This window comes from Microcebus murinus, chromosome 13 (assembly GCF_040939455.1).
Source record: "Microcebus murinus isolate Inina chromosome 13, M.murinus_Inina_mat1.0, whole genome shotgun sequence".
Taxonomy (NCBI): Eukaryota; Metazoa; Chordata; class Mammalia; order Primates; family Cheirogaleidae; genus Microcebus; species Microcebus murinus.
In genome coordinates, this window is record NC_134116.1 from 34,576,070 (window position 1) to 34,591,184 (window position 15,115).

Sequence of the window (15,115 nt, forward strand, 5' to 3'; positions counted from 1 at the left end):
CATTTTCACACTCTACTTTTTTTGTAGTATTTGAATCTTAAATTCTTCTCTAGTTAATACTTATGAGAACAATTTCTCTTTCACTTTGTGGAGGTGGTATATTTCAGCAAAACTGCCTGAAGAGTGAAGTTCAGTACACTAAATCTTATTTTTCCATCATCTTTTTACTTAATTAGAATTCTGTTTGAGAGATAATTGTGTAGTAGTAGACTAAATTAAAGCTTTGGAGAAGGAAAGACTTAAACTATCAGGTTAAGCATGCTTAATATAATACTTTTTCAAGTACTTACAGAGCTCTCTTAGAACTCTGCATCACTTGTTCCTGATTCTAGGATTCTCTTCTCCATATGTCATTTCCTTCCCACTTTCTTCCACACTTCAGTGGCAGTCTTTTTTTCTATACTCTCAGTCTCTGAAACTTAGCTTTTCTTTGTTTCCATATGTTTCAGCATTTGATGTGTAACATAGAGTTAGAATGTAGTATATTACTTAGCTAATGGATGCCACTTTATTAAAATTGCCTTCCTAGATAATTCCTGAAGTGTAAGATACTGCAATTCTGTAAGAACATAAAGAATGTAAATTGGTAAATCATTAGTTTTTAAAAATCCCCAATTTTAATATTCCAAATCATCACCAAATACAGTGTATTTGGATATAAAAGAAACATACTTTAGGAAAGAATGGCACTAATTGTTAATAGTGTAGTGGGCTTATATTTTAAGTACTTAAACCTAATATTCAATATGTTCAGACTTTCCACTTATTAGCATAGTGTTCTAAGAATTTATGATTCCATCTCAGTGGAAGGGACTTTAGCAACCACCTGGCTCAGACTTGTTATTTTACATCATACTTCTTCATGATTAATATCATATACTGTTTGTTTTTGTTTTTTCCACACACATTTTCTTTCTGTTTTTCCCTCTTTAAAAAAAAATGCCCAAGTTTTTGTAATTAGCATCAGTATACTCATAGATGTGGTATATATAAGTAGAATCAGAATGTTCAAAATCCCAACAGATTTATATATGTTTGGGGAAACACTGAATATGTCCATTTTAATTTTTTTAGAATGTAACTAAGTTATCTGTGAAGGACAGGTTGGGTTTTGTATCAAAGCCATCTGTTTCAGCAACTGAAAAGGTAAGAAGAATAGCATGATGTGTTTGTCTTGGCTTTGTAAATGTTTTCAGGTGGCATCTTAATTTTTAATTTTTTTCATAGTTCCAAACTCTTGCTTCTTAATAGTACCTGTATCTCCTATTCCTACCTTTATGCTTTCTATTTGCTGAAAAAGAAAAAAAATTTGCCTTTCTTTTTTTACTTTTTGCATCAGCATTTTAATACTTGCCTCTCACTATATTTCCATGTGCTCCATTCTTTTGTTTGTTTTTTTATTTTCCTTAGAAATACCGTGCATTTTAATTTGATAATTCTGGCAGCCTACTAGAAAAGGCCAGGAATTAGGAATTTTACTTGAGTTTGAGCCCTGGCTCTTCACTTACTAACTGCATGACATTGGGCAGTGTTCTTAATTTTTCTGAATCTTTTTACTCATCAGTAAAATGGTGATGGTAATACTTGTCTTGCTCATGGGGTTTTGTGAAGATTAAATAAAATCAGTTATTTAAAAGTATTTTTAAAACTGAAAAGGATGATGTAAGTTTCTTATTTGTTACTAAACAACTATTGATGTAGTCTGACAATACGTTTAGTCATGTCTTTTTTTAAGTAAGGGGGTAAATAATGATTAAATGAAAAACTTTCATGGATCTGTCTTATAGTTCTGTGTAGATGTGTTATTTTTTTCTGTTTAGGTATGAGTGAATGTCCTGATCTTTAGTCTTATTTTGAGGTATGTGAAATCACAGAATGTTAGAATTAGTTAATCTTTCTCATTTCTATATATTTCACATTATATAAGAAAATCAAGACCCAAATAGTTTTATGGTTTGATCTATACACTATGAGTTACTGAGCCAGAACTGGAATCTAGGTCTCGTATATCTAGTCCATGGCTCTTTCCATTCTGAAGATTACAAAGGAAATCGATTTCATAGATAAACAAAGCATCCAGTGAGATAGCTGACCTGCTGCCTTCACTTGTTCTTCAGAATATTATCTTCCTTATTTACTGTGTTAAACTTTGGCAGTTCTAGAAATTTGAATCTGAATCTCATTCTGTGTATCAGACTTTTGTCTTGGATATCTCAGTATTACTTCAGTCATAACTTGCCTAAAGTGAGTTCATTATTTTCCATGTAAATTAAGTTCTATCTCTTAGCTTTGGAAGTGATAACACCATTTTCTAAGCTATATGAACTAAAAACCTTATAGTCATTTACTTGTGTTTATAGTTTACTTCTTTTTCTCTGCCACCTTCAGTTTCCTGGCCTGTGGGTACAGTGTCTTAGCTGACATCCTGGAATTACTATCCTACTCTTAGACTTATTTTAATGTTAAGTCATTACGGAAACTTTAAACTTTTCAGCTAAATTACTTTGCTTGATTCACAGCTCAACAATACCACAGTAATTCTGGTTGTGTTACTCTAGTGTTTCTTTTATACCCTAGGAAGTACTTTTCTGCTTACTGTTTTTTGCCCTTTCCTGCCTTTTTCCTTTTTATTTTTTATTTTTTTTTGGGTGGTGATTTTTCAGCATTTACCCCTGCCTAACTAAATTCTAGTTATTCTTTAAAGATTGAAAAATCTCTTTGTCTTCCACGAAACCTCCAAATTTTTCCATTTTATCCCCTTCTCGGAACTGTGTTGCTTACTCTGTGCTATTAAATTTAGCAGTATCAAATGTTTACTTTGATTAGATTTATCCTCCTTGATAATAAGTGATTCAGGAACTGAAAAAAAAGCACTGTTTTTGAAGTGATGAATATGCTAATTACCCTGATTTGGTCGTTACACAGTGTATATATGTATCAAAACATTTCACTGTACCCCCTAAATATGTATAATTACTATGTGCCAATTAAAAACAAAATAAAACTTACAAACGCACTAAGTTCTGTTGTACTTAGTGTACTACTGAGCAATTCTGGAGACATCTATAATACCCAGTACTGTTTAGGATCTGTTTATGTCAAGATTTGTACTCTTGAGATTGAAGTCCGTACTCAGAGCTTTCACAAAATTTTTGTAGTATATTTTGCTATTGTTTTATTACTGCTTTTTATAAGTATTTTGTATAGCTTTAGAATAAAGTGGGTACAAATTTGGACTTGATACTATAACTTTACTAATATGTAACCACCGTATATACCAATATATACCATATTAATAATAGTAACCCCTAACTGGATTTGTGAAAATTCATTAATGGTAGTGGGCTATTTATGAAAAAAAAATTACTCAACAAATACTGTAAAGGATCTCTTGAGAAAAACAATTATAAGTATGTAACTTTTAGTCATCTTTACTGAACCTCTTTATAGAGTAATATTTTGTTTTTGCTTCTTGGTGGTTTCTGTTTCTGTTCCCCTAACCATAGGGGTTTGGGTACAGAATGTCCTTAGAGGGCATTGATTCAGAGAAATCTTAGGAAGAATATAAGAATATTCTCCATCATCATATATTATTTAAAATATTCTTTTTCAAATTGAAGGCAGGGGAAAGCTCAAAGCTAGTTTCTGCAGTATCTTCTGTCATTGTTAAACCAATTAAGTACACAAATGTAACATTTTATATACTCTCCCTATAAGCAACACCCAGTAAACCCTTGTTAACACCCTTCTAAATTATAAGAATGTAAACTATATAATCAATTGAATATTTAATGTTCTTTATCATATCAGTTTTAGATACCAAATTTATGATACAGGATGTTATTTTTAATAGTTTTTTTTTTTTGGCAATTGACTTGCCAAATATACTTGGTCCCTTTACGTAGATGATTTGTTAACATCTATACCATGGAGCTTTTAAAAGAGAAATTGTGTAGTATAATTGAAAGAACATTGCATGTCATATAGAGACTTCCTCTATTGATTTAGCAGCTGCCATTGTGTATGATGTTGAAGTCTTACTGGCTGTGTTTCATTAATTGTAAAAGGTTCTCCCCTCCACCACCCAGAATATTATGGGGGTACAAACATCTTTGGTCACATGAACTGCTTTTTGTACAGTTTGAGTCAATGTTGTAAGTGTGCCCATCACCCAGATAGTATGCATTGTACCCATTAGGTGTGAATTTACCCATCCCCCCCCACCTGCTTGATTTGAGTTTTACTTCTGTACATGCATATGTGTGTTTATTGTTTAGTTCCAATTTAATAGTGAGAACTAGACAATGTAGTTCTTAACTCTTTGATTTTTAAAATTCAGATTTTTTACATAATTTTGCTATTTTATTTTATTTTTTTTTATTTTATTTTTTTTTTTTTTTTGAGACAGAGTCTCGCTTTTGTTGCCCAGGCTAGAGTGAGTGCCGTGGCGTCAGCCTAGCTCACAGCAACCTCAAACTCCTGGGCTCGAGCGATCCTTCTGCCTCAGCCTCCCGGGTAGCTGGGACTACAGGCATGTGCCACCATGCCCGGCTAATTTTTTATATATATATCAGTTGGCCAATTGATTTCTTTCTATTTCTAGTAGAGACGGGGTCTCGCTCTTGCTCAGGCTGGTTTTGAACTCCTGACCTTGAGCAATCCGCCCGCCTCGGCCTCCCAAGAGCTAGGATTACAGGCGTGAGCCACAGCGCCCGGCCAATTTTGCTATTTTAAATATAAAGATCAGGAACCTAAACAACATAATGAGACTCGGTCTCTGGAAAAAATGGAAATATTAGCTGGATATGGCGCCATGCAACTGTGGTCCCAGCTACTCAGGAGACAGAGGCAAGAGGATAGCTTGAATCTAGGAGTTTGAGGTTGCAGTGAGCTGTAATGACATCACTGCACTCTAGAGCTCAGGCAGCAGAGTGAGACCCTGTCTCAAAAAATAAAAATTAAAATAAAATAAATATATAAAATAAAGATTAGAGAGTTTATGATACATTCTTTTCATGACTGTTATTGATTATTTTTAATTTTTTAGTGTATTGGCCTCTGTCAGTATAACTACTTGGATTATGTTTCTTACAGGAAAATGCGATTTATTTGAAAATGTTTGCTTAACTTTCTGAGAACTAAGCTAAACTATTATAGCAAAAATTGATTACTGACTGAACACATATTTTACTTTTATATTTGTTAAAATATTTCTAAAGATTGTTTATTCTTTTGTTTCATTTAGTCTCTTAGTCTATTTCACTGATATGTGGAATCTTACAAAGTTGAACTCAAAAGCAGAGGGCAGAATGGTGCTTAGGAGGGGTTGAAAGGCAGGGGATTGGGGAGGTGTTGGTCAAAGATTTAAAATTTCCCTTAGGAGGAGAGAGATTTATTTACAGCATGGTGACTGTAGTTAACAAAAATGTATTGTATTCTTGAGAATTGCTAAGAATAGTTTTTAAGTGTTCTCACCACAAAAAAATATGTGGGGTAATGCAAGTGTTAATTAGTTTGATCTAGCCATTCCACTATGTATATATTTCAAAGCAACATGTCCGTGATAAATATACGGAGAATCCTCAACTTATGATGGTTTGACTTCCAATTTTTCTACTTGATGATGGGTTTACTATGGGTTATTAAATGGATATTCAACTTAGGATATTTTTGCCTTATGGTGGGTTTATTGGGACATAGTGCCATCATAAATCAAGCATCTATATACAATTTTTATTTGTCAATGAAAGTAAATTTTAAAAATTTTAAAATGAGTAAAAGATCAATGCATTAAAAAAATGAATAAGGCCGGGCGCTGTGGCTCACGCCTGTAATCCTAGCTCTTGGGAGGCCGAGGCGGGCGGATTGCTCAAGGTCAGGAGTTCAAAACCAGCCTGAGCGAGACCCCGTCTCTACTATAAATAGAAAGAAATTAATTGGCCAACTGATATATATATAAAAAATTAGCCGGGCATGGTGGCGCATGCCTGTAGTCCCAGCTACTCGGGAGGCTGAGGCAGGAGGATCGCTTGAGCCCAGGAGTTTGAGGTTGCTGTGAGCTAGGCTGACGCCACGGCACTCACTCTAGCCTGGGCAACAAAGTGAGACTCTGTCTCAAAAAAAAAAAAACAAAAAAAACAAAAAAAAAAAAAAAAAAAAAAAAAAAATGAATAAGTATTCTTGGAAGAAAAAAACTTTTAATCTCTCAAAATATTTTATAAATTTAACTTTAAAATCCTAATCTTCTCACTAGAGTTCTCAATTAGTTAGGCTTGGCATAGAATGCACATCTATGTGCTACTTTAAGTGAATATCATAAATAAACACAGTTACTGCATAGATGATTTACTTAATATAAAAATCGATCATACAGTAATTACATTAATAAGCATCCACATAACTCCTCAGATACTCTTTATATTGTATTGAAACAAGGTATTTCTGCTTTAAAACCCTGTTAGAGCTACTTATTTTGAGTATGGTGCTTTTAACACATTGACTGCCATGTGAGTTGTATTTAACTCATGCTAGTTTTGAGCCTGGGGCCTCATGAAACAAAACCTGGGCAAAAGCCTATAGTTGGTTCGTGAAAATCTTACTTGTTGATGTTCTTATTGTAACAATTAATATTGACAAATTAATTCTAAAAACATGGATTAAATGAATAGAAGCTAATAAATTTCATTTTTCATTAAATTAGAAAGGATCATTTTGTTTTCAAAGTTTTTTTTCTATTTTTGTAATAAAATACCATGGCCCCAATGTGTTAAGCATTATAACTGTGTTTCTTTTGTATTTAAGTACAGCTTCTGCATTGTTTATTAAAAAATGATACTTTGGTGACTTAATTTATAATAACTTTTTGTAGTAATTATTATAAAATGCTTTTTTCCTTCCATTATTATCCATGAGAAAAAGCTGTTTTTTCTCTTTCTTTACAAGTGCTAATAGTAGTTTTGTGTGGTAATATTTTACATAGGAAATCAAATAAATGGATTATAACCTGTGTTTTTTTAGATAAAGTAAGAGGTATTAGTGATGTGCATTTTGACAACATAGCACATGGTACTTTTCAATTCATTTTCTAAGTTCAACATTACTTTGATAGCAAAACCTGGCAAGATATTACAAGAAAGGAAAATTATAGACCAGTATCTCTCATGAACATAAACACAAATGTCCTAAACAAAGTACTAGCAAATGTCCAGTGATTTATTAAACACATAATACATCATGGTCAGGTAAATTCAAGGTTAATTTAACAGTTGAAAATCAGTTTAATTGATCATATTAACAGAATAAAGGAGGGAAAAAACCTCAAATAATTATCTTGATAGAAAATGCATTTGATACAGTTTGTTACTTAGTTACATTAAAAACTCTGTAAAAGGGGAATAAAGAGAAACTTCCTTGTTTTGATGAAGGATATCTGCAAAAAATCTTTACAGCTCACATTATATTTAATGGTGAAATATTGACTGCTTTTCCCCTGAGATCAGGAACAAGACAAGGGTGTCCACTCTCATCACCCTTTCTCAGTATTGTATTGGAGGGTCTACTCCATATGGAAAGAAAATGATATAAACTATATGAGGGATAGAAAGGAAGAAGCAAAACTGTTTACTTGCAAATGACATGATTATATATGTAGTCCAAAAGAATTCATAAACAGTTGGAATTTTTAAATGAATGCACTTAAGGTGTCCAGAAAATAAAATAAATATGTAAAAATTATAGCACATTCAGAAACCCATGTGGAAAAAAGAGAAGGTATGGTTGTTTGGAAAGGCCACTGTGAGCTTTGACTGTGTTCTTAGGAATTATATATAGCGTCGTCTTTTCTATTGAGCTTGTCACCTCCCTCAGCTAGTTTCATTTTTAGTAGATTTTCATCTTTTAAAAATAGATATATCCCTCGCTATCTAAAATCTGGAACCAAGTAGATTCAAATAGTGAGCAGTGTTCGTAATTACATATTCATTATTTCCAAGACACTTTTTTTTTTTTTTTTTTTACATTTTAACACCTCTGAAATTGGGCTGTATCTTTTTTTTAATTATTATTATTCAGGATATTATGGGGGTACAAACATTTTGGTTACATGTAATGCTGTTTGCCCCACCCAAGCCAGGGCGACAAGCGTGTCCCTCCCCCATACAGTACGTTACACTTACATTACGCTTCCATTAGTTGTGAGTTTACCCCCACCACCACCACCACCCTGGGCTGTATCTTTAAGTCATTGGTGTTTATGGTTATAATTGGAAGCCTATTTTTCTATAGTAGGGGGATATAAAATGATAGTGTATCGTATAATCATTGAGTCTTAGGCTCAATATATTAGTGAATGTTCTATATTTATAGAAGAAAGTTCCTGGATAAAACAAGGAAATGGGAATACTTCTAGAAATAAAGGAGTTTTCTCATTCTTGTCAGATACTTTTATGCACTTTAAACCAGCACTGCTTAGTTTGATATTAGATATTAAGGATGCTTTGAAATGGACTATTCTCTGCACACTGAAGTTGGAGAAATACTGGAGTAAATAAATTATATGGGTTTCTTTATTTCTGCTTTATTATGATAATATAGACTTGAAATTGGAAAATATGTTTATGATATTTATTGTTTCCAACTTGAGTATAGAAATCTTTTTTGTTCACAACTTTTCAACTTGTTATGGAACCCTATTGAGGAAAACAGTTTGTGAAACATTCAGACTCTGTTTTTGGCAGATTATCTTGCGTCTCTCACCTTTGTATAGTTATACAGTTTGGCATTTTGTTGTGTAGTAAGGTAATTTCTTCTATGGAAGAAATTTATCTCTAGAATTATAGAGAATGGTTAATTCTATAGAGAATGGTTCATTAACCATTCTCTATAATTGGACCATTATACGAAATATACCATTTCATATAATGGTATATTATACCATTGGACCATAAACGAAATTTGTGTTTTATTCCCTATTTTAATGAATGCAACCATTTCATATTTGTTAGCGATATCTGAGTATTAGTTTTCATCATTGAAGAAAATTATTGATCAAATTTTGACATACATCAAGTACTGTTAACTTTTGTTTTCAAATATCAGTTGTACTATGTGGAACTAGTACGATTACAATATTCTAGGTTTTTATTTCATTTAGAGACAAAGATATTGTTGACTACTTAGAATAGAGATGAGTTATCTAAGCTTTGTGATGTTCCCTAATCTAATTTCATGACGAAAGATTAGAAGGTAGTCTTCGGATTGCTACCTCTATTATCCAGATGTTAACATTTTAGTAGCTGAAAAGTAGAGCCATTTTTTTCATTGTTACTTTTACACTTGAGTAGTTCTTTTAACCGTTTTTAGGTTATAAACTCCTTTTAAGACTTTAGAAGGAATTTTTTTTTCCTCTGGAAAATCACAGTGTTTACATACATGGTTTCATGTTTAGTTTTTATACCATTCATAGATCTCCCTACAAAGATCCGTAGGCTCCTTTTTAAGAATCAGTATCCAACTACCCTATGGAACGTGTAACTGTTTTGCTTTTGAAGGATAAAAAAGGCAGCCTATGAATACTTTTGTTTTTGAATTGACCCTTGTATAGAAAAGGTTGTCCACTCTGACCTATAATTATTTTCATTTAGTTTAGTACAATAATTCTTATTAAGTATTTACCATATGCCCTGGCAGTGTTCTAGGCCTGGAAGATATAGCAGTGAACCAGGCAAAAAGAAAAAGAATCCTTGCCTTTATGGAATGAATTTTTGGGTTTGTAATGACCTTAGCTTCCATCAGTTTGAACTTCCTTATTTTATAGATTAGTAAACTGAGGCCTAAAAAGGTGCTTGATCTTACCTATGGTCTTATAATTAGTTGGTAGCAAGACTTAGGTACTGGAAGAAGCACAAAGAGGAGAAAGACATGGTCTTTGTTACAGGGCCCTTACAGTGTAGACAGGGAGAAAGACACAGTAATTAATATATCATTAGGTCATTTTTATTAAGTAGCTGATACTAGCTAAATATAGCTAATAGAATTTTTACCTAATAGCCGAAAGAATAAAATTTAATATAAGGACCTGTATAGGAGAGAAGAATGATGAGGGCTTTGTGGATGTCTCGATTGTGTTATGCAGAACCTGAGCTGACTTTAAGGGAAGGAGGTCACTTTCCGCAGATGGAGCATTGCTACCGAAGAATGGAGAATGAATGCAATACGATATATTTTAGAATTGCAAATGATCGTGTAAAATTATTTGAGGGACGTTATCCATTTTCCTCCTATGCCATGCTTTTGTGTGTGATTTTTGCTTTAATCATTAGGAATAATAGTAAATGTATTTAACAAACTAATACTGTCTCAGTGATATAATAAATGTCTTGATTTGACATTTTTGTATATTAGTCTTTGTATAATATCTTTTTTATAGGTATTTGGTGTTCATTTAAATTTTTTTCATTTTAGGGCTTATTCTTCATTATATCCTACCTTTCAAACCAACAAATATGATTTAGTTATTTTTAAGTATATAATGAATTTAATTCAGTGTGCTTTGAAGTTAAAGTTTGACAATAGTGCTTTAAAGTTAAGTTTTATAGAAATTAGAACTCAGGAAATCATGAATCATTGATGTATTTTTTAAGAAATTGAATTTGTATTGGTAGGTGTTGTCTACATCCACTGGCCTAACAAAAACAGTGTATAATCCCGCTGCTTTGAAGGCTGCACAAAAATCCTTACTTGTTTCCACTTCTGCAGTTGATAATAATGAAGCACAGAAAAAAAAGCAGGTAAGTGCAGCTACTACAGTGCACAGAATTTGCATATAGGAAATCTTTGTGTATGTATTTTTTCAGTGCTTATCACAAAGTAAGACCAAAAGGTATTTGTTGGCTATCACTAAACTCTTATTTTCCACAATGTGTCAGTAAATATTAATTTTTTCTTTGAACAAAAGGTTCCCGTGATTGATCTTTGAAATTTTTATACGTATTTAAGTTTTACATAGGAAAACTTTGCATATAATTTTTGTTGCTGAGCTTCTGCAATTGTATCCACTTTTCTCCTCTTGAGTAATATTGTTTATCCTTAGTAATATTCTAATGATATTTTTAATCCCTGACTCTAGGAGGCACTGAAACTTCAGCAGGATGTAAGGAAAAGGAAACAAGAAATTTTAGAAAAGCACATTGAAACACAGAAGGTAAAATATATTTACAAATGTTATAATTTTGAGTGAATTTAATGTTACACTAAATAGTTTTGAGAAACCGATTTACTATAATTGGTAATGGTAACTGATATAGTTACCAATGATAGTGTATTAGAGATAAAGAGCAGACTATAGATAAATGGTGGGTATAGTTTAAATGGAATTATGGTTATCAACATGAAATGAAAATAAGGTAGTATTCATTCAGTTATTTTGCTTCGCAGTAGTTTGTTCAACAGATATGAAATGGAAGCTTTTTCTCAATGTTGATATGTACCTTTCCTTACTGGCTTGAGATCCTCTCCTCCTGTGTTGTCCAGTACGGCAGTCAGTAGCCACATCTGACTATGAGTATTTGGAATGTGTCTAGCCTAAATTGAGTTAGACTATAAGTGTAAAATATACACCAGATTTCAAAGATGTGGTACAAAAAAGCAAAACATCATAATAATTTTGTTGGAATATATAACATTTTGGACATATTGGGTTAAATGTATTTTAAAGTTAATTTTGTTTCTTTTTTTATCTTTTTAATGTGACTGGTAGAAAATTAGAAATTATGTGGCTTATGTTATTTGTTTTGGATAGCGTTGCTCTAATTTATGACATTTAATTAGTCTCAGTTCTTGACTAAGAGAAATCACAGTGCTTTATGCCAAAAACTGAAGCCATCTTGACTTAGAATACCAGATAACTCCAAATAATATTATGTGTCTTTTTCTACTTCATATTACCTTGCTTATCATCTTATTTCCTATTCATGTTTTGGGTATCATTCTTAGGCTAGCCAATTATTGTTCCCTATGACAAAGAAAATAATTAAACATTCAATTTTTCTAATATCTCACTCACTGTATGAAAGGAACCATAAAACTTCCTCTGGTTCTTTCTGGGCTGTAGACTACATATAGAGTGGGAATACTTAGGGGGAGTAATGTCAGCATATAAATCAGAAAGTAAAGTTGTTGATACTATTTCAAATTGACAGTTTTTCAGTAATAGAATTGAATTTCTTCTGGTTGTGTGCTTTGATCTTAGGTTCTAAGAGAACCAAATAATATAGTTCTTCACAAAGTAAACCAGGAGTAAGACTGGAATTGTTAAACGGTTAGCGTCACCAGATCTGCTCTTCTGCTATTTTTACTTAGTGGTTGTTAGCCTTGTCATGAATGCATACACTAAAAGTAGTGGTATTTATTTTTATACTTTCTGTGTTTGCTTTGTTAATGATAGTAGAAGTAAGTATCTTAATATCTTTTTATTTTTAAAAATTTGGCAGATGTTAATTTCAAAACTGGAGAAAAACAAAACAATGAAGTCTGAAGATAAAGCAGAAATAATGAAAACTTTAGAGATTTTGACAAAAAATATTACCAAGTTGAAAGATGAGGTCAAAGCTGCTTCTCCTGGACGCTGTCTTCCAAAAAGTATAAAAACCAAGACTCAGGTACTTTAATTTGTGTTGTTATTCCTATTATTACTTATTAAAAAACATTGAACACTACACTTTGAAGATTGTTTTTCTTTTACTTAATATCCTTTGTTCAAAATCTGACCATTGTACTATTTTCGTTTTGCCATTAATAAATAAATAAATAAATATAAACAGGTATACTCTACTAATCTTTTGAATCCTGTGGAGTTATAGTTGATAAGCCAGTAATTAGGAAAATAGTTATGGATAATCTTGAAAGCTACCTTGAGGACAAAATAATATAGGTACCTGAATGCTTGACTGAGGAGTAAGTAGGTGGTGATATAAAAGGTTAATGACAGAGAAGAAACATTTTGACAGAACTGTGCAGAATAGATTGAATGAAAAGGGGAACATTCAGGTAGATTAACCTATTAGATACAAACAAGTGAACAAGATAATTTCATTTGGTAGTAAATGATTAAAGAAAAAAACTATAAAGTTGTACAGTATTTATACTTGGTGTCTCTGTATGTATGTATAAAATCATGATTTATATTGATATTTCTAATTCTAATCTAACACCACATGGTTCTTCCTTATTCTATATTTTATCTCCTATTCTCATAATGACAACTTGGTTCCACTAACATCAGTATATTGTTCATTGACACAGTCCTATAATTAAAAATAGTTTCAAAATTGATACAGTACCACTTCCAACAACTAATAAAATTCAAAATTTATTTGCATTCTTGACAACCTCAATATTCCACCTAAGGAGGTAAAGTGAGAACTGCAGTCTAGAAAATTGCGTTTTTTTCGTTTTGTGTAGTTACCAATTTGATAAAGATAGGTTTATTGTTACTTGTGCTCAGTTTTGGACGCTCCGCCCCTGGTTCTTGCTGATTTAATTTTATTTTTTGAATTAGTAAAACAATTGACATGTTTCAAAAGCCAAATTATATTTAAAAAGGTGTGCATAGGAGACCCCTTCCCTTTTTATCCCTTACACTCTATGCCTATCGCCTGCCCTGTAGGTAATCAATATTGTTAGTTTCTGGTTTATCCTCTTAATATTTCTTTTTATAGGGGTGTGTGTGTGTGTGTCTGTGTGTGCATGTGCATATGTGCGCACGCACGTGTATGTAAGTATGTATTCTTTCCTCCATAAAAGCATGCTGAATATTGCTTGTTAGCACCTTTTTGTTTTTTGGGGGTGTTTTGCTCCTATTTTTAGTTATTTCTTGAAAATTACTCCATATCAAGTTGCAGAATTCTCCCTCTGGCTACTGCATGGAAGATAAATTGTAGGGAAGTCAGTGAAAGCAGCAACAACTAGTTAGGAAGCTATTGCAGTATTGTGGAAGTGTGGAATATTATGGCTTGGACTAGAGTGGTATAGTATGGGAGATAGAAAAGAAAGGTATGGATTAAATGGGAATATATGAAAGTTCTTTGTAAAAAAGCTTTGTATAAATGCAGGATATTATTGCCATATAAAATATTAATATCTGTATTTTAGATGCAGAAAGAATTGCTTGACACAGAACTGGATTTATATAAGAAGATGCAGGCTGGGGAAGAAGTCACTGAACTAAGGAGAAAGTATACAGAGTTACAGCTGGAAGTATGTTTCATCACAACCACATAGTATATTTAAAAGGAACAGATATAGTTATATTGGTTAATTTGAAAATATATTCCCTTTATTCTAGTTTTCAACAATTGTTGGTGATCCCTGGTATACATATTGGGATGTTGATATAGGAAAAAGAAAAGAGGTTAACAAATTTTTCAGAGCTACTAGAGAAAATCTTACTTAATGAGGAGTGGCAGTAATTCTACCTATATACCCAAGTCCCTCCATTTCTAGTGATTTTTTTTCCCTTTCTGTTTTCAGTCTATTCTTCCTTGGACAGTAAACGATTAAAGCCTTTTCAGGTATTCTTATGGAGATATTCTTTGTGTAGAAATTGAGTTGCTGTATGTCAGACTTCTAGTCTGGTAGAATAGAACGATATTGAGAACAATATTGAAGAACATGCATATTTGAGTTTTGCCTATAGATGGTGCTGTGGATATTTATAAAAGAGAAAATAAACTACCTGCTTATAATTTGGTCACATGGTTATTTATATAAGAAACAAATTCCTAGTGAAATTGGTTCTATTACATGACATGAGAATTTTTAATATTTAACAAAAATGTTTAAAAATTGGAATTACATTTTGAAGTACAGAAAGAGACATTAATGCCATTAATATAATTGGTAGATGTCTATATCATTGTTTGATACAATAATTTAAATTATTTGTATTTTAGATTATTTTACTTCATCTGAGAATGCTTTCTTCAGAATTTATTGGCAACTTGATCATAATTTTTTCAGCACAGTAGAAATCTATGTTGAATACTGCCACTCAGGTATTGAGGACTTAACATTTAGTAGCTACCAGACTTGCTGTAAGACTATATCTTATCTGAAAGTC

General features: G+C 32.2%; 1 protein-coding gene across 19 annotated transcripts in view; it reads left to right on the forward strand.

Annotated features, from left to right (window-relative positions):
• Positions 1–15,115, forward strand: part of RBM26 (RNA binding motif protein 26) — an 87,836-nt gene that overhangs the window by 48,012 nt on the left and 24,709 nt on the right. For 13 of the 19 annotated variants that reach the window (XM_076009344.1, XM_076009345.1, XM_076009340.1 and 10 more), the window contains exons 14-18: positions 1,075–1,146; positions 10,662–10,787; positions 11,126–11,200; positions 12,489–12,656; positions 14,149–14,253. In XM_076009344.1, the coding sequence (XP_075865459.1) occupies positions 1,075–1,146; positions 10,662–10,787; positions 11,126–11,200; positions 12,489–12,656; positions 14,149–14,253 (546 nt within the window). The remainder of the gene's footprint in view (positions 1–1,074; positions 1,147–10,661; positions 10,788–11,125; positions 11,201–12,488; positions 12,657–14,148; positions 14,254–15,115) is intronic. The other 6 variants (XM_076009347.1, XM_076009348.1, XM_012785754.2 and 3 more) reach the window with 1 other exon arrangement.